Below are 20,196 nucleotides of genomic sequence, written 5' to 3'. Positions count from 1 at the left end.
CTTAAGGGGTCACTGGAAGTCACGACACCAAGCCTTCTGGGGTCAGTGAGGGTCACAACACCAAGCCTTCTGGGGTCAGTGAGGGTCATGACACCAAGCCTTCTGGGGTCAGTGGGGGTCACAACACCAAGCCTTCTGGGGTCAGTGAGGGTCATGGCACCAAGCCTTCTGGGGTCATTCACCATTTTGGGGCTCAAAGTTAGTTACTAGTTCACAAAACTGTATTCCACTCCACTCTAGATCTGCATGCAGATGCCATATTCTCCTGAAATGTGTTGGTTTTAAATGTAGCAATGGATGCTAAATTGCCATACTCTTCCTCATGCCTACAGTACATGTCATCAACCACACACTTCTACAGTATTTTGACATTTACCACTTTATCTAATCTTGTCCTCAGAGTTCAGAGTGTGTTGCAAACTATTTGTTTCTTAGCAAAAGCCACAACGAAACGGCAACAAATAAATGTAAAGAGACATAATGTGGTGTTTATTTTTTCGTTTCGTTTGTATAATAAGCGGGATAATTTATAGAACACCGGTCATTACCGGGGAGAGAAAGCACACACTGCTGATGATGCCTCAGGGTCTGTTTCGCCCTGTCGAACTTATTTCCTGATAACCTGACCGGCGTTCTACACACTATCCCTTATAAACCTTTTTAATTACTTCTATTTAATTTATGTTATAATGTTGAACTTGAACTTTATTATTTATTACTAATAAATCATTTTATGAGAGAGTGTGTGAGGCTGTGTGCACTCTGACTGGGACTCAAATTCACACCCGGGACCCCGTGGTAGAGAAAGAGAGAGGGGGTCGGGGGTGCTGAAGCTTTTTCAGGAAGTGTGTATTTTAAGAGGCCTCAGTCCAGATCCGTGGGAGTGTGTGGGGGCTGAGAGGCCTCCATAGGGATCAGTCTGTAAGTGACTTCAGTATGAAGACAGTCCAGGCCTCTTAAGGTCTTCTCACACTGATGGTACTTGCAAACATCCACCTTAACACACACACACACACACACACACCAGATACACAAACACACCACACACACAAAATAAGCGCACATGACTTACAGGACCGGGTACTACTGGGTACCCCCCCCCCCCCCCCCCCCCCCCCCCCCAAAGACACATACAAACACACAGAACTGGAAATAAGGCAAAAGAAAAGAGAATTGCATTAATAGTAACATAATTAAAGATCGAAAATTTAATCAAATCGTGACCTTAAAAATAATCTAAAATGACAAGAACATTACATCTGATACACAGCACACACACAAAGAATCTGACTAATGTGAATGATACCTGACACCACACACACCCACACAAAGAATATGACATGACAATTCAAGTGAATTCTACCTGATATTCAGCTCCTGTTGCTTCCTCCTCCCTCTGACCTTTGCCTGAACATTAGGGTAGTTTAATCAGAATGTGTGTTTGATGCGTGGGTGTACATTACCTGTATGCATGCATTCCTGCCTTGGTTTGGCCGGACTACTGTTGTGAGTGATATAAGTATTTGAAATGAACATGATTTCTTAATGTCTAGTGACATATCAGGCCCATTTTATGATTAATTGAAATACATTTCTTACGAGGGTTGTGCAAAATTCGAATTGCAATTCTGCTTCCTGTTTGCTACATCAATTGAAATGCAAGTGAAATTCAAGAATTGAATTGGAATTTAAGAGCCAGTTTCAATTAAATTCTGGAATTTTGCACAAGCCTATTTCTTACATACGGTTCCTTTAATAAATGTGCCATATTTGAAATAATTTAAATATTTTTCATGAGTGAATGTCTATTTCTAAAATGATACAGGGTTGAATCAAAGTAAAGTTTTTACATGTCCCATATTGACAACAAGTAGGCCTAGCCTACACTATCATAATAACAGGTTAATTGTAATACACAAGAAACTTTTCAATGAATAAAAATTAGAGGTGAATATCGGCAATCGGCTAAAATGAGATTGTAAATATCGGCTAAAATTCCATATTGTGCATAAAAAGCAGGCTATTTCAAACATAAAAATGGCCAATAACGATTGGCCATTGAATAAAGTGGTGATTTCTCGCACACTTGCATCTGCCTGTGTGAGTAGGCTTCATGAAAGCATAGCGGCTATAGTGATTTAGGGTGGTATCGGGGAATATTTACGAGTAGGAATAGTTGGGCCCAGTATCGGCCCGATGCCAGTATCGGTATCGGGCCATCACTAAAAATAACCCCACATTATCACATACCCTTCACCATACCTAGAGATTGACATGATTTTCTTTCAGTTAGCCTAATAACTGATTTGATTTGCATTGAGAGATGATCTTATGGAAAATATCCCATGCCAATTGTGATATAGATAGACAGATACTTTATTGATCCCCAGGGAAAATTTAATATGGTGAAGGGTATGTGATGATGTGGGGTTATTTTAATTCCAAAGGCCAAGGGAATTGTTGTGTCTGTGTGTGATCAAACACCTGTGTTGCAACAGACCCAGGGTGTGCCCAGGTGTGCCTGTGTGTGTGTATGTTAAGTGTGTGTGATCACACACCTGTGTTGCAGCTAGGGTTGCACAATTCCGGGAATTTTGGAAAGTTGGAAACTTTCCATGGGAATTAACGGGAATATTTAATATGGCAAGTTAGTATATAACAGGGAACTTAAATGTAGTGGACAAAACCCCATCTTGAGCATAATATTAGTTAAGACAACCTGATTTAATGCAATTTCAGTCAAATTTCTACCCTGCACATCAGTCAATCACATGCACACAGCATAATAATGGGAAAAAAAGGTTACAACCAATCAGATTTTGTTTTTGAGTGGTGTGGTGTATCTTGGGCAGTTCAGTGTTGCTAGTTTAGCACACTAGTAAACAATAGGCAAAGAATGGGATTCCCGCTAGCATGCTAGCTAGCTTTGTATGCTAAGCTAAGCGAAAATATGAACATTCAAATCATATGGCTTATTACGAAACAAAATGTTAATGTTTATCTGTGAAACAGTTTGTATGAATTACCCAAAATCCCCAGTTAATTCTCGTAAATTCCAATTAATTCCCATAATTTCCTTTAGACCGGGTCATTACCGGGGAGAGAAAGCACACACTGCTGATGATGCCTCAGGGTCTGTTTCGCCCTGTCGAACTTATTTCCTGATAACCTGACCGGCGTTCTACACACTATCCCTTATAAACCTTTTTAATTACTTCTATTTAATTTATGTTATAATGTTGAACTTGAACTTTATTATTTATTACTAATAAATCATTTTATGAGAGAGTGTGTGAGGCTGTGTGCACTCTGACTGGGACTCAAATTCACACCCGGGACCCCGTGGTAGAGAAAGAGAGAGGGGGTCGGGGGTGCTGAAGCTTTTTCAGGAAGTGTGTATTTTAAGAGGCCTCAGTCCAGATCCGTGGGAGTGTGTGGGGGCTGAGAGGCCTCCATAGGGATCAGTCTGTAAGTGACTTCAGTATGAAGACAGTCCAGGCCTCTTAAGGTCTTCTCACACTGATGGTACTTGCAAACATCCACCTTAACACACACACACACACACACCAGATACACAAACACACCACACACACAAAATAAGCGCACATGACTTACAGGACCGGGTACTACTGGGTACCCCCCCCCCCCCCCCCCCCCCCCCAAAGACACATACAAACACACAGAACTGGAAATAAGGCAAAAGAAAAGAGAATTGCATTAATAGTAACATAATTAAAGATCGAAAATTTAATCAAATCGTGACCTTAAAAATAATCTAAAATGACAAGAACATTACATCTGATACACAGCACACACACAAAGAATCTGACTAATGTGAATGATACCTGACACCACACACACCCACACAAAGAATATGACATGACAATTCAAGTGAATTCTACCTGATATTCAGCTCCTGTTGCTTCCTCCTCCCTCTGACCTGTGCCTGAACATTAGGGTAGTTTAATCAGAATGTGTGTTTAATGTGTGTAATTTAATTCCATTTAAGATTCCCCATCTTAACTTCCCATGGTAAGTTTCTGGAAAGTTTCCGGAAATTTACTGGAAATTTTCCACCCCTTTGCAACTCTAGTTGCAGCAGACCCAGTGTGTGCCCAAGTGTGTGTGTGCGTGTGTATGTTAAGTGTGTGTGATCACACACCTGTGTTGCAGCAGATTCTGTGTGCCCAGGTGTGAGGGTGTGTGTGTGTGTGAGATCACACACCTGTGTTGCAGCAGATTCTGTGTGCCCAGGTGAGGGCCAGCAGAGTGGAGAGCAGGCAGCCGGCGATCAGCAGCAGAGTCCAGGGCAGAGAGCAGCCGCCCTCTGGGACCGGGGGACAGGAGGGGTCAAACACCACCGGCACTGAATCTGGAGCACACACACACACACACACACACTCAGGGCCGGGGGACAGGAGGGGTCAAACACCACCGGCACTGAATCTGGAGCACACACACACACACACACACTCAGGATCAGGGGCCGGGGGACAGGAGGGGTCAAACACCACCGGCACTGAATCTGGAGCACACACACACACACACACACTCAGGATCAGGGGCCGGGGGACAGGAGGGGTCAAACACCACCGGCACTGAATCTGGAGCACACACACACACACACACACTCAGGGCCGGGGGCCGGGGGACAGGAGGGGTCAAACACCACCGGCACTGAATCTGGAGCACACACACACACACACACACTCAGGATCAGGGGCCGGGGGACAGGAGGGGTCAAACACCACCGGCACTGAATCTGGAGCACACACACACACACACACACTCAGGATCGGGGGCCGGGGGACAGGAGGGGTCAAACACCACCGGCACTGAATCTGGAGCACACACACACACACACACACTCAGGATCAGGGGCCGGGGGACAGGAGGGGTCAAACACCACCGGCACTGAATCTGGAGCACACACACACACACACACACTCAGGATCAGGGGCCGGGGGACAGGAGGGGTCAAACACCACCGGCACTGAATCTGGAGCACACACACACACACACACACTCAGGATCAGGGGCCGGGGGACAGGAGGGGTCAAACACCACCGGCACTGAATCTGGAGCACACACACACACACACACACTCAGGGCCGGGGGCCGGGGGACAGGAGGGGTCAAACACCACCGGCACTGAATCTGGAGCACACACACACACACACACACTCAGGATCAGGGGCCGGGGGACAGGAGGGGTCAAACACCACCGGCACTGAATCTGGAGCACACACACACACACACACACTCAGGATCGGGGGCCGGGGGACAGGAGGGGTCAAACACCACCGGCACTGAATCTGGAGCACACACACACACACACACACTCAGGATCAGGGGCCGGGGGACAGGAGGGGTCAAACACCACCGGCACTGAATCTGGAGCACACACACACACACACACACTCAGGATCAGGGGCCGGGGGACAGGAGGGGTCAAACACCACCGGCACTGAATCTGGAGCACACATACACACACACACACTCAGGGCCGGGGGACAGGGGGGGTCAAACACCACCGGCACTGAAAACACGCAAGTGATCTGCGGTCGAACAGCTGCTGTTCATTGCTCTCCAGGTTTCAAAAAGAATCTATAGCTGCAGCCCTTGAGTAATTCAACAACTATTTAACTTAACACATTAGCATTTGCTATACTGATAAAGTATACCTATTTGCTTCACCTTTTGTTGATCTTAATGGTTAAAACAACTACGCTTCTACGCTTGATTCAGATTTCTCTCGGCGCAGCTACCAGAAGAGTTACAAATTTCAGACAGGTTGCCCACGTCCCACCTCCGTGGTCAAGCTCAGTTTGAGGCTGCGCAGCACAACAAGCCGTCACTGGACAAGTGCTTCTAATTAACTTCACTCGTCTCCGTCGAAGTCTATGGGGTCGCTGTGTCCATTTATTTTACTGTCTATGGTACTCACCTGCAAGAGTGAGTCTAGTTTGTGTCCTCTGGAACATGTAGTCACACTTCTGGTCCTTCTCGACGAGCGCGAAGAAGTACAGGCACACGTCGGCGGAGGCGACGCCGGAGACGTGGAGGTCATAGCAGCCGTGGACGGCGCTCTTCTTGAAGCTGAACTTGCGGCTCTGCTGGACAAAGCGCGGCACCTGGGGAGGACACACCTGCAGCCACTGTGTGTAGGAGCCGGACGCACTCCCCGTCTCGCACCTCACAACCACGTCCTGTCCCGGCCACACACGCACGTTGTCCACTGCACCGCACACACACACACACACACACACACACACCACCCCAGGCCTGAGGGGAGGAGAGCACAGCCAACAAACAGATATAACACACACACACACACACCACACAATGTTACATGAACAAAACATAAATAAATATACATAAACATGAGTAAACATACATAAATAAACATATATGGAATTAATATATATATATATATATATATATATATATATATATTATTTGGTATATAATATATACCAAACCAAAAACCAAAATCTTTTTTAATGAGTCCAGTACGTGAGTGCACTGAATTTTGTTGTATTACTGTGCAATGACAATAAATCTTTATTCTATTCTATTCTAATTATATTAAGTCTAAGAAAAATTATTGGCAGCCCTGGTTTAATGAAATATTTTATCAAACTTATATTTTAATTGCCAATCCCGGACAAATTGAGGGATAGTTAATAACCCAAGAACTTCACACAATTTCACATCTGTGAAATAAACCAACCAATTGCGCACAGCTTAAACAGGAGTCCAAAATGTCCCCAAAACAGGCCCCCAAAATGTAAATACTGACATATCTGCATGTACAGCAGTAATGACCAAACCTGACGAAAACCATCAAACCCTTCAAACACACACACACTCTTCTCTGGACACACAAACTCCACACATCAAACCCTTTAAACAGAGATGCTTTTAACTAGCAGATATCACTATGAAACTTCCCCAGTTGATAATGTATATATATGTGCACTGCGTGTCTCCATATAGAGAGCTGCATATAGCTACTTAAAGAATCTCCATATAGAGTACCGCATGGGGCTACTTAAAGAATCTCCATATACTGTAGAGTGCTGCATATGGGGCTACTTAAAGAATCTCCATATAGAGTGCTGCATATGGGGCTACTTAAAGAATCTCCATATAGAGTGCAGCTGTTCACTGGGTGTTTGACTAGGTTACAGTTACAAATGTTGAATCTGGAAAAGTCTTTCAGTTAAAATTCTGTTAATCTGAGTGCTCATCATTCCTTTTACTGTTTATGCCAAAACATGAGAATCTGTGAGTTTCATTTGAAGCATTAGGTTAAGGCAAGGCAACATTTATTTATATTTATATAGCACATTTCATAAGCACAAGTACTTTACATAAAAGAGAGATGTCATATACATTGAGATAATTTGGGTAAAATTCTAAATGATAAAACGATTTGAATTTCCCCTTGGGGATCATTAAAGTATCTATCTAGCTATCTGATACATATCATATCCAGAAAAGTCATCAAAAAATAAAATAAACATATGAAAATAAGGAAATTAAAAATTAGATAAAATAAAATGATGGGAAGCAGGCAGTATGGTATGGTCTACCGTATCAAATGCAGCACTAAGGTCCAGAAGGACTAGGACTGATGCCTTGCCTGCATCCAGGTTGAGGCGTACTGTATATCATTTCAAACTTTAATCAGTGCCGTCTCAGTACTGTGATGAGCCCGGAAACCTGACTGGAATCACTTTGCCCTGAAGAAGACCATGTTTGGTCAAAACATGTTGGCTCAATATTTTAAATGACCTAAGCCAGATTCAATAAAGGCTTTTTAAAGAATTCCTTCTCCTCTTATATATTTGAGTGCCTGGGACCTACTATTGCCTGACTGGAAACAGTCAAGACAATGATGGGATGTTAAAGCGATAGTTCGGAGTAATTTCACCCTTTCGGAGTAATTTCGTAGGGTCCTTTGCACCATGACCCCGAGCCAAACACCCTCCCAGAACCTGTTTTCCCTTGGTCGAACCCTGGTCGAGTAGCGTTGTCAGAAACGAATGAGTTTCTGCAGTCGTAATGGTACCAACTTTTATCTCGTAAATGACCCCACTAATAATGCCCTGAATGGTACGAAACTTCTACAGTAGTACAACTATGTTCTTAATCTTTACTCATAAAACGAGGCTTTGAAAAGTTTGTAAGTACACCAGGAGTTTATTTAAATAAAACTTGCCTGATGGATGCTACTATCTCCTACACCGCTGCGTCGACGTTACTTCCGTGATTTGGCAAAAGCCTGTAAAAGTCCTGGCAGGAAGCGATTACATCAACGTTTTTTGGTATATCCAGTTTTTAATATTTTTTTTCCTAAGTGTTTACAACTTAGTGTTAACTAATAATTGTTGCAAACTGGTACTATGAACAAAATATTAGTGCATTCCTGGATCTACATCCTTATGCATGCTTCCTGCCAGGACTTTTAGGACCTGAAATTTCTGATAGGATTTTAAATATAGAATTCCAGTAATGCTTAAGTTTGGGGCATGATGCAAACATATGAGTAAAGTGGCAGGGTGTACCTCTACACAGATGTCCTCAGTGTCAGGGTACATTTTTGATAGCCTTGAACTTGACAGATGCAATCTCTGAACAACTTTAAACTGAGTCAGGCCCAAACGGGCACATGATGAAGAATTACGTATTCTATTAATGGCTCTCTCCCAGAAATCTACCTCAAATTCCACACCCAGCTCCTGCTCCCATGCAGCAGCACTTTTAGAGCACTGCTCCGTGTTAAACGACAGAAGAGCCTGATAGATGTGGGAAACAAGTGACCTCTGATTGGGTTGGAGTTTAAAGAGGTCTTCCCATGGCTGCTTAGAGGGTAAAGCGGGGAAGTCTGAAAACGTTTTTAAGACACAGTGCCTAATTTGAAAGTACCTAGATAAGTGTGCCTTAGGCAAGTCATGTGAAGCAGATAGGTCTGTGAAGCTACTAAAAATTCTGTCTATGTATAAGTCATTGAATGTCTGTATACCATTTCTCTCCCACAACTGAAATGCAGTATCTAGAAAAGAAGGTGGAAAAAGATGATTGCGGGTTATTGGCACCTGAATTGATACCAAATTTTCAAAGAGTTACAGACAATTTGGTTATCTGTGTAACGAGAGGGAGATGTCGGAAGTGATGAAAAGAGAAGAGCCGGGAGGGACGACGACACGCATGACGTCAACTCAAGTTGCCACCACAGGGGTTGGGGGTTACGTACCCAAAACAGAAGTTTATGGATATTTGCTGCCCAGTAATAATACATAAAATTTGGCAAAGACAGTCCTCCACTAAGTGAGCACTGTTGCAGGAGGGACTTCCTAATCCTAGGAGTCTTTCCACTCCATATGAAGGAAATGACCGCTTGATCAATAGATTTAAAATATGATTTTGGTAAAAATAGAGTGATACATTGAAAAAGATATAGACATTTTGGAAGAATGTTCATCTTAACTGCATTAATTTTGCCGAGCATTGACAGGGGCAGATTACACCATCTCTGAAAAGCAGACCTTATATAGCTAAAATTGGCATCTAATAAAGCAGACAGAGTACGAGTAACAGTTACTCCCAAATACTTGATGCTACAGGTATTCAGTTGAAATGGTAGATCAGATTGTGAAAGCAGGAGAGCCTTTGAGTTTACGGGGAGACATTCACTCTTTTGTAGATTGAGCTTGTACCCAGAAAAGGAGCCAAAGTTTTGTAATAACGACAGAATGTTGGGCAATTGAGAAAGAGGATCAGTAACGTACAAAAGTAAATCATCTGCATACAACGCAAGCCTGTGTTCAACGCCCCTACGGGTTATCCCCAGGAATGAGGTTGACTTCCTGACAGCTATGGAGAGGGGTTCTATAGCAATGGCAAAAAGCAAGGGAGAAAGCGGACAACCCTGACGAGTACAATGAATGACAATGAATGTCATCCGCTCTACAGCACTATCAAAAACCAAAAGAGCTTGATCAGCTGGAGACTTCGCTCACTGCCATGCACAACTGAAAGGCTGAGGAAGTCATTTGTTCCTAGGGCCATTGAACTGTTCAATGCCTCACTAAAGGGGAGAGGAGAGATAGACTTCTCTGCTTAGTCTGTCTGCCTCTCCACGTCCATGTTTTTTGAGTACTGACTGCCCACTACTGCTTACTACTGTTTTACTATTGTACACAGCCTAATGTTTCACTACTGTTTTACTGCTACACTGTTACCTCAACCCGTTCTTGCACTGAAATAGTTTTTATTTTACCTTGTTTACATTACACTTTACTCTCCTATTTGACTATATTATTTATGCTGGTCTCTAGACCCTACTGTTGCACTGTTGACTAATGTTGGACTACTTTTTGCACCTTCACCATGACACCCACTCTCTTGAGCACCTTGCCATGCACACATAACTAAGGACTATGGTTGGACTACTTTTGCACCTTCATCACGACACTCACTCCCTTTAGCACCTCACCAGTCCTGGCCCTGTCACTACAAGCGTCTTATGCTTGATCACCCTCAAGCACATTGGACTTTCTTAATTTAACTTATATAGTGTATTTAGTATTTAGTTTGTTAGATTCTTATCTTATCTTCTACTGACTTTATTGTACAGTTGAGTTTAGTTATATGTTTATACTTATACTAATGTTTACCATTTCTGTTGTAAGTGCATGTTGTGTGTTATGTCTTTACGCTACTGAGACCCTTGAATTTCCCCTTGAGGATCAATAAAGTATCTATATATCTATCTATCTATCTATCTACCACGAAATAAGTTGAAATATTCAGACTTGGTATTATTGGTGTTGACAGAAGCGAGGGGCGAGGTGTACAGGAGGCGTATCCAGGATATTAGTGTGTCCCCAAAGCCAAATTTTTTCAGAACAGTGAAAAGGTATTCCCACTCAACTCTGTCAAACGCCTTTTCAGCATCCAGATAGATGACTACTTCAGGGAGTTCACACGTGTCTTTGGAATAGATAATATTAAACAGGGTTCTAATATTGAAAAATGAATGTCTGCCTTGAAGCGGTTGAATGAATGTCTGCAGGAAGCGATTACATCAACGTTTTTTGGTATATCCAGTTTTTAATATTTTTTTCCGAAGTGTTTACAACTTAATGTTAATGTTAACTAATAATTGTTGCAAACTGGTACTATGAACAAAATATTAGTGCATTCCTGGATCTACATCCTTATGCATGCTTCCTGCCAGGACTTTTACGGGCTTTTCCCAAATCACGGATGTAACGTCAACGCAGCGGTATAGTAGGAGATAGTAGCATCCATCAGGCAAGTTTTATTTAAATAAACTCCTGGTGTACTTACAAACTTTTCAATGCCTCGTTTTATGAGTAAAGAACATAGTTGTACTACTGTAGAAGTTTCGTACCATTCAGGGCATTATTAGTGGGCTAATTTACGAGATAAAATTTGGTACCATTACGACTGCAGAAACTCATTAGTTTCTGACAGCGCTACTCGACCAGGGTTCGACCAAGGGAAAACAGGTTCTGGGAGGGTGTTTAGCTCGGGGGTGAAATTACTCCGAACCATCGCTTTAAGAAGTCATTAAGGTTAATCATTCTATGTTGTTTTTTATGTCTTTAAAGTATTCTATGTACTTTACTTTTTTAACTACTGCCCTTTTATGTGCTATTACTGTTTGCTTTTGTTTATGTAAAGCACATTGAATGACAATGCTATATAAGCCCTTCCAGGAAGCGTAGCACTAATCCTGAAACCTGTAGTCATGGGCTCCGGAAAGGTGCGAGGTCCAGCTCAGCTGTTCCTATTAGTCATACATGCCTTGCTAGCAGCCTTGCAACTGCCCAGCTTGAGTCTACGGTCGGCTTTGCATCCTGTTTATGTTGAAGTAGATTCAAAGCGGAAAAAACTACCTACCACCTGCAGTTTCACTATGAATACAAATGTAAGGTTAAAACAGTGCTCTGAGATGGACCTCTGTCTGCTGAAACAGCCCTGCAGGCTAAACTAGCACACACCCATTTGACAATTAGACAGTATTAGCCAATCAGAACACACTCATTTGACAATTAGACAGTATTAGCCAATCAGAACACACTCATTTGACAATTAGACAGTATTAGCCAATCAGAACACACTCATTTGACAATTAGACAGTATTAGCCAATCAGACCAGACCATCGGGCTCCCTCTCCCACTATTCTCTTGTATCCAATTAATGTAGACACAGACTGCTGAGCAAATCCAACATTTGTTTTGCTGCAGTGGACCATCTTATTCTAAAAATTAGGATTTTTGTTTAGCTTCTGGTAATAGCGACACCAATAATTCACTACCATCCATTCTCTCATCTCATTTGGGGTGCCGGTGGTACCTGTGGAAGGTGACAGGATATTTACTAGGCCCATCACAAACCTTAGGAATGTCAATTGATAGAGTGCAGTATATGAGTGGTCTCCATCTTATTATAATTATAGTTGATGACCATCCTACAGTAATTGTGTAGCTCCTGCCTGACTAAGTAAGTACTGTGTCCACTGCTGATAATTCAGTATGCGGTTTGTGGTCTTTGATCAGCTATGATGATGAAACCACATTCATAGTTTAGGTACTTGGTATTGTTTATGTAATGGTTATCTTTTGTTGTTGATAACTCTGATTGTTTTGCTGTATATTATGGCACTTAGTGTGGTGTCTTTAATTATTTTCACTATGCTTATTATCCATTGTTTTGCTAACGTCGCTTTGGACAAAATCATCTGCAAAATATTATTAACATAGCTATCACATACAATACATGATGGATTAAAGTAGAACAATATAGTTATTTTACCTTAAAATAAACTCTTCAAAGTCATTTTTTTTTTCAAATATTTTGAGAAGTTTGTTGTCATTTTATAAAGCATCCATATCTCAGCCCTACATAGTTAATGAAGGATGCTATGTAGTTTTAAAGGGAGAACAAATAGCCTTAGACATATTCAAGAATGGGTCATCTTGTACCATATATGAAGGATGTATTGCACTTTAATCAGCTAAAAATGATATTTTTTTTAAATATTATAGTAACAGTATTACCCAGACTATGTTAGAGTAATATATCCTCAATATTCTTCAATCCTCTAATGATAAGACATACTGTACATATGTATATGGGACTATGCAACTGCGGCCAGTATGCAAATGTGATCCTCAATATTCTTCAATCCTCTGCGGCCAGTGTACAAATGTTATCCTCAGTATTCTTCAATCCTCTGATGATAAGACATATATGTATGCTGCTCATATGGGAAGCTAGTTTTGTACAGTGAGCAAGTGAGAAAATGTTTTTGTTTTTTAGATAGATAGATACTTTATTGATCCCCAAGGGGATATTCAAGGTCTCAGTAGCATACAGACATCACACCCAACATGCACGTACAGCAGAAAAATCATCTTTATCTCATCTTTATTATCAAATTAGATATGAAATCAACATGTGATTACAGTAAATTAAACTACAGCCTGGTAGATACACACTGCACTACACTGTTCTGAGCTGATACGATTTCTAAATGACAGTTCATAAATATGATCTGCATTATGGAGCCTAATGTCTTTTGGTGTGCATCCTGACGTCTGGAGGTCTCTGGAAAAAGTAGAAAATGTTACCAAAGAAGTTGTGAGAAGTTGACTTACAGAGACGCAAAGCTGCGCTGATGTCCTGTCTCACCATGTTTGTGCGCCTGAGAGGAGAGAGGCAGACAGGGGCTCAACTCTGGCTCACTGCCACTGTGGTCAGCACACTTCCGCTCAACCTGGCGAGAGAGTTGTGTTTGTACACAAGGCAAAGTGAAGACGTCCTCCAGAGCAGTCAGACAGAACACACACACACACACAAACACACCACCACACACCCCTAGACGGCAGCCATTTCCCTCCAAGGGCTGTTTCATCTGTGAAGAGAGTCTGGGACCCCACTGAAACCAGAAATGTATTGTGTATGTAGTGTGTGTGTGTGTGTGTGTATGAAAGAAAGGGGAGAGAGAGAGTATGTGTATGTATGCATGTAAAGGATATGTGTGTACAGTATGCACCATGTGTGTGTGAGTGTGATTAGAGGATAGATAGATAGATAGATACTTTATTGATCCCAAGGGGAAATTCAAGTTCTCAGTAGCATACAGACATCACACCCAACATGCACGGCACAGCAGAAAAAGTAATGTACATATAAGAAAACTCTACTGTACAATAGAGACAGTAGAAGATAAACATGATACTAAAATACTAAATATACTATATAAACTAAATAAAATATCAGCATAGTGTGCTTAAGGATGATCAAGCATGACAGGGCAGGGACTGAGCCTGTAATTCAGTGTGCAGCTGAGGATGATCGCTTTCCCTGTCAAGGGTGCCATGGTCGTGGACCCCTCAACAGACACAAGCAAGATGCAATATACAGTTGAAGTAATATGGACATATAAGAGAATAATGTATAATGTAGACAAGATAATATAACAAAACGATGTCAGTGCAAGAATAGGTTGAGGTAAAAGGGTTACAGCCATTGGTCAAGTATTGAGTATAAGGTATTAAGCATCAAGTACGGCCACAGTCCAGGAGGGAGGGAGGGGGTTGTGCAAATGTGCTAATATAGCATGTAAACAGACTATGCAGAGAAGTCTATCTCTCCTCTACCCTTAAAGGAAGCGTTGAATAGTTCAATGGCCCTGTAGACAAATGACTTCCTCAGTCTGTCAGTTGTGCATGACAGTGAGCGAAGTCTCCAGCTGATCAGGCTCTTCTGCTTTACAATAGTGCTGTGGAGTGGATGACATTCATTGTCCAAGATGCTGATCAGTTTGTTCAGAGTTTGTTCATTATGAAAGAAAGGGAGAGAGAGTGTATGTGTGCGTGTCAGGGTGTGAAAACTGGCTTCCTGTTCTTGTGGTTTTCTCTGTCTTTTTTAAGTTTGAACTTTGTCTTTCTTAAGTTTGAAACTGTGTGTGCTATTAGATAAAGTGTGTGTGTGTGTGTGGCCATAGGCCTGTTTGTGAGTAGTCGTGTTTGGTTGTGAGTCTGTGCGAGTAGATATGCGTATGCAAAGTAAGCATGTTTGTTTGGTTGTGTTAAGATACCTCACCATCCTGACCTATCTGTGGTTAATGTGTGTGAACACACACGGCACTTGGGTGTTAGACTTCTTGCTCATATTACATTACATTACATTACATTTGGCTGACGCTTTTTAACCAAAGCGACTAACAACATGGTAAACAGTAAGTTTTAGAACAATTCTCACAATTTTGGGACAGTTTAAAAAAACATTAGAGTACAGTAAGAATAAGTGCGTCGGTGAGTGCTAGGATCAGTAAGACTTGTTGTAAGTGTTGCTATGAGAGTAGATGTTCTCTAAAGAGCTGGGTCTTCAGGAGTTTTTTGAAAGTGGAAAAGGATGTCCCTGCCCTTGTAGGAACTGGCAGTGTGTTCCACCAACGAGGAACAACAGATGAGAAAAGTTTGGATTGGCTTGAGCGTACCGGTGGTAGAGCTAGACGTCGTTCGTCAGAGGAGCGCAGCGGTATGTGGATGTGAACACACACACACACACACACGGCAGTTGGGTGTTAGAATTCTTGCTCATATGTGGATGTGAACACACACACACACACACACGACAGTTGGGTGTTAGACTTCTTGCTCATATGTGGATGTGAACACACACACACGGCAGTTGGGTGTTAGACTTCTTGCTCATAATGTGGATGCTAACACACACACACACACAGACACACACACACGGCAGTTGGGTGTTAGACTTCTTGCTCATGTGTGGATGTGAACACACACACACACATACAGACTTCTTGCTCATAATGTGGATGCTAACACACACACACACAGACACACACACACGGCAGTTGGGTGTTAGACTTCTTGCTCATGTGTGGATGTGAACACACACACACACACACATACACACACACACACGGCAGTTGGGTGTTAGACTTCTTGCTCATATGTGGATGTGAACACACACACACACACACACACTCGGCAGTTGGGTGTTAGACTTCTTGCTCATATGTGGATGTGAACACACACACACACACACACACACACACACACACACGCATACACACACACACGGCAGTTGGGTGTTAGCTGTTTTGCTCATATACAGCGTGAGGAAAGTGCTACACAATCATCCTCCCCACCCACATGTTTCCTACCAGTCAGAGATCAAACTGGCCACTCAGCTACCAGTCCAATCCCCTAACCAGTAGGCCACTCAGCTACCAGTCCAAACCCCTAACCAGTAGGCCAGAGACGCTTCATTGGTGCATCCCTCATGTGTGAGTGTGTTATGTAGCCATGCTTACTCTGTGTGTGTATGTATATGTTGAAGTTAAATGTTAAATATTGAAGTTAAAGTTGAGTATTCAAAGCGACATGGACTTTCAACAGTGGGTATGTGTGAGTGTGTGTAGGCATGTTTGCGTTTGTGTGCAAGTTGACATGTTTGTGTGTGCGTGGGTGCTTTTGGAAAAAAAACTTGCATATAACCACACAAATATAGTCATTATGAATCTTTCTTCATGAGTATATTTGCGTGGTTATATGCACATTATTTTTTTTCCCAAAGCAAGCAAATTTCAATTAAGCACACAAATACAAACTAAACTTGTTCTAACAGTGGAAAATGGCATTTGACTTTAAAGGGACACCAGGCAAGCCTGATGCTTTTTCTCTATGAAACTCCCCCTCGCTCGGTCTGAAGCTCTTTTCCTTTTCTTTGCGTCTTCCTTCAAGGGTTTTCGCTGCTTCTTCGCCGGCTCTGCCATTATACACACGTTTGCAACAATCTCTAGCGTTTCGTTAGCCTGCCTCTGTGCTGTAAACTGATCCTGCTTCGGTCGGCGGGTAGGATACACTGAACTTGCAAGTGAGATATTCTTCCTACAGGCAGTAGGGGCGGGCGAGAGAGCCTTCATTCGCCCCGTAATGAGTCATTTAACCATATACCGACTTACGAAGATGAGTAATTAACACGAAAACGTTGCCTGGTGTCCCTTTAAAAGATGGTTTACGTTTTAGAAATATTAGAGTATGACACATTGTCCATCAGCCCAAGATGTCAACATGGTGATGATATTTCACCAGTGCAGTGCAGTGTTATTGTTGGAGAGGGTTTTAGGATGGAGACCTCATCAGGTTAACTGAACTCTATGTGGTGATTCAGTGTTATTGTTGGAGAGGGTTTTAGGATGGAGACCTCATCAGGTTAACTGAACTCTATGTGGTGATTCTGTGTTGTTGTTGGAGACGGTTTTAGGATGGAGACCTCTCATCAGAGGGGTATTCCAGAAAGGAGGTTTAACAAACACTGAGATTTGTGTGTGTTTTTTGTGTGTGAGTGTGTTTGTGTATGTAGGTGTGTTTGTATGTGTGGGTGCATGTGTGTGTGTTTGTATGTGTGTATGTGTGTTTATGTGCGTGTCGTGTGTGTGTTTTTGTATGTGTGTGTGCGCATGTGTGCGTGTCTTTATGTATGTGTACATAAATAAAGCAAATCAGGGAACCACCTACTCTTTGCGATAAATGCCATGGGATCTTTAACAACCATGGTGAGTCAGGACCTCAATTTAACATTCATGCAAAGGAAAACATCTCCTGCAGAACAGTGTCCCTGTCACTGCGATAGGACATTGGGATTGATATTTGTTTGGTGGCTTTTGGCCACAGGGAAGAGTGCCACCTACTGGCCAGCCACCAACACCACTTCCAGCAGGAACCTACTCTTCCAAGGAGGTTTCTTATCCAAGTACTAACTAAGCCTGCTTAGCTTCAGTAATTCAGCAAAGTTAGGGTATCTGCTGGTCTGGCTGCTGGCTAAAAACAAAAGGTGAAAGGCCTATAGGATTCTAACTGTCTCACTGAATTGCATTATACACACTCAATTCTCACTGGTATCTGCTAGACAACAAGTACCAAAACATGATTAGTTCATAGATTTCACATGTAAAATACATTTTATACAACCCCACCCCCATCTTGCCTGTTCATAATTCTGAGAAATTCTTGAATTGTGTGCATGTGTGTGTTTATGTTTGTTTGTGTGTGTGTGTGTGCATGCGTGCATGTGCTTGTGGGTGTGTCTGTGTGTGTGCCTGTGCATGCATGTGTACATGTCTACTGTGTGTGTATGTGTCATACGTATGATTACTGTGAATGTATGTGTGTGTGTGAATATCTGCACACGGTTCTCAAGATATTCACAGAAAACTGTGTCTGCCCTACCCTCCTTTTGGGGGGTCCAGTCCAGCAGGGGGGCTACAGATCAAAACGAAAAATTATGGTTCCATGCTATCCATGTGGGGCTACATTCCCACCAAGTTTCGTGTACCCCTAAAACCTATATGACCGCCACTTCGCTGCGCGGCGGTCATAATAATAGCAACGTTTTTTAAGTTGACTATTTTAATTGCATGGTTATTTTTTGTCAACATACACTCACAACCTACTGTCGTTAAAAGTGAGGCCTAAGCAAAATAGGCTACAAGGCTGTCTGTGCGTCACAAACACAACTGAACCCCTTACTCAACAGTTCACGATGATGACAATATTATTATTATTTTATGTTAACACGCTCAGTCAAAACCTCCCGTTGCAAATTGTGAAAAACATTGTTGTACATGTCATAACAGACGGGATAATAAATTGCATAGGCTACGGTTTATATTGCGTTGCTTTACACATAATGTTGCATTGATTAAAAACTGTAACAATAATAGTAGCCTACATCGGGTGGCTATCTGTTCAAGTCATAGGTGACACCCAAAATGAATGACCTCCCCTGACAAGAGTTCGCGATAGTAAGAAATTGTCTACATTGATGCACGGAAAGAACACAGCCTACGCTTCTTCTCCGAATTCGCACATAGAGCTCACAATATCATATCCAAAAAAGTTAAACCGAGCATTTCAACACATTTCAACAGGGTGCATTAGGCCTAAACCTTACTGGAATATTATCAGATACACTACAGACTAATTAATGTGTATGTTGTATCTTAATGTTATATGTGCAATTTACAGGAGAACTTGATGGGTACTGGGGGATAGAGGATAGCCTTACGACACTCATCACCCCTAGCTTACCCTAATTCCGATGCTGGAGAGCAAACAAGGTTTCCTTGGCCCACAGCAGAACCCGCATTAAAATAGAAAATTACATTTGGGATTCTCAAAGAGTCTATGGCCCACCCAATTTGTGACAAGGTAAGCTAGTTTAAGAAAGCATCATTCAAAGCAGTCAATACGTAATGTCCACAGAATTATTTAATAGTGCTTTTGACATTAATAGGCTTACACATTTACACGGTCAGTTAGGCTATTCTCTGCCAAGCAAGGTCTCGTTCCTTGGCAGACGCTCAAGTATTGCTATTTTTTGTTATTACCGTTCTCCTCCGTTCACCATTCTCCTCCTCATAAGCCTCGAGGAAAACTTGCTACTCCGCCTCTGAAAAATACGGTGCTCTTCGTTTCGCCGGTTTCACTCATGGTTTCGACTCTCAATAGATGATGTCTTTATAAGTTCGCCGTGAACTCGCACAACTCTAGGTTAACTAACACGGGGTTGATTGAACCAACTGGTAACTGGTGTTTTGGAACCAACAGCTCGGGTTTAGTCGCCACAGGTTCGATCGATAGCAGTGAACATAACTAGCCGTTCCCATTCACTTTCTGTTTACTGTGCTAACGTTAGCTAGCTAGCAAGCAAGCTTGGGTTAACAGGCAAAATGAAACTATTTATTTTGTGTCCAAAAGAGTGTTTCATTGGCATCACACCCAAGCAATGACAATAGTACACACAATTATATGAATATTTTGTTATGGCTTATTCAGAGAAAAGTTTATTTTTTGACGTGCCTAGGAGTCCAGAACTAGTGCCAGTTAAATAAACTAAACTAAATAAACAATAAATACTGATAAGAAATACACACTAAATACAGATAAAATAAATAGTACTAATAAATAAACAATAAATAAATAAATACTAATATAATAAATAAGCTAATTATCTAAATCTCAAACTAAATAATAAAGTGTGTGTGTGGGGTGGGGATGGGGTCGGTGACCTATAACTCAATTGTCATGAGCCCTAGCTACCTTATTTCCAAGGAGGAG

The 20,196-nt window shown here is 42.1% G+C and overlaps 1 protein-coding gene across 1 annotated transcript; it reads right to left on the bottom strand.

Moving 5' to 3' along the window:
- Window positions 1–2,794: 2,794 nt before the first annotated feature.
- On the bottom strand, window positions 2,795–13,955 carry LOC121705556. Its single transcript, XM_042086591.1, has 6 exons — window positions 13,917–13,955; window positions 13,699–13,817; window positions 5,948–6,285; window positions 4,226–4,372; window positions 3,903–3,946; window positions 2,795–3,543 (listed from the first exon to the last, which is right to left on the bottom strand). The coding sequence occupies exons 1-6, from the start codon at window positions 13,953–13,955 to the stop codon at window positions 3,412–3,414; spliced, it is 819 nt and encodes a 272-aa protein (XP_041942525.1). The 3' UTR covers window positions 2,795–3,411.
- Window positions 13,956–20,196: the final 6,241 nt, after the last annotated feature.

This window comes from Alosa sapidissima, chromosome 3 (assembly GCF_018492685.1).
Source record: "Alosa sapidissima isolate fAloSap1 chromosome 3, fAloSap1.pri, whole genome shotgun sequence".
NCBI classification, from domain to species: domain Eukaryota; kingdom Metazoa; phylum Chordata; class Actinopteri; order Clupeiformes; family Clupeidae; genus Alosa; species Alosa sapidissima.
The sequence above is the reverse complement of the archived record's forward strand: the minus strand, read 5'-3'. Positions and strand labels throughout refer to the sequence as shown.

What these genes read in the sequence shown, in the direction of transcription:
- LOC121705556 (XM_042086591.1), bottom strand. Translation starts at nt 13,955, where the DNA reads ATGAAACAGCCCTTGGAGGGAAATGGCTGCCGTCTAGGG. An exon ending in CAGCGCAGCTTTGCGTCTCT is followed by an intron (nt 6,286 to 13,698) that starts GTAAGTCAACTT and finishes TCCTCCCCTCAG; the next exon opens with GCCTGGGGTGGTGTGTGTGT. An exon ending in CAACAGGAGCTGAATATCAG is followed by an intron (nt 3,544 to 3,902) that starts GTAGAATTCACT and finishes GTGTGTGTTAAG; the next exon opens with GTGGATGTTTGCAAGTACCA.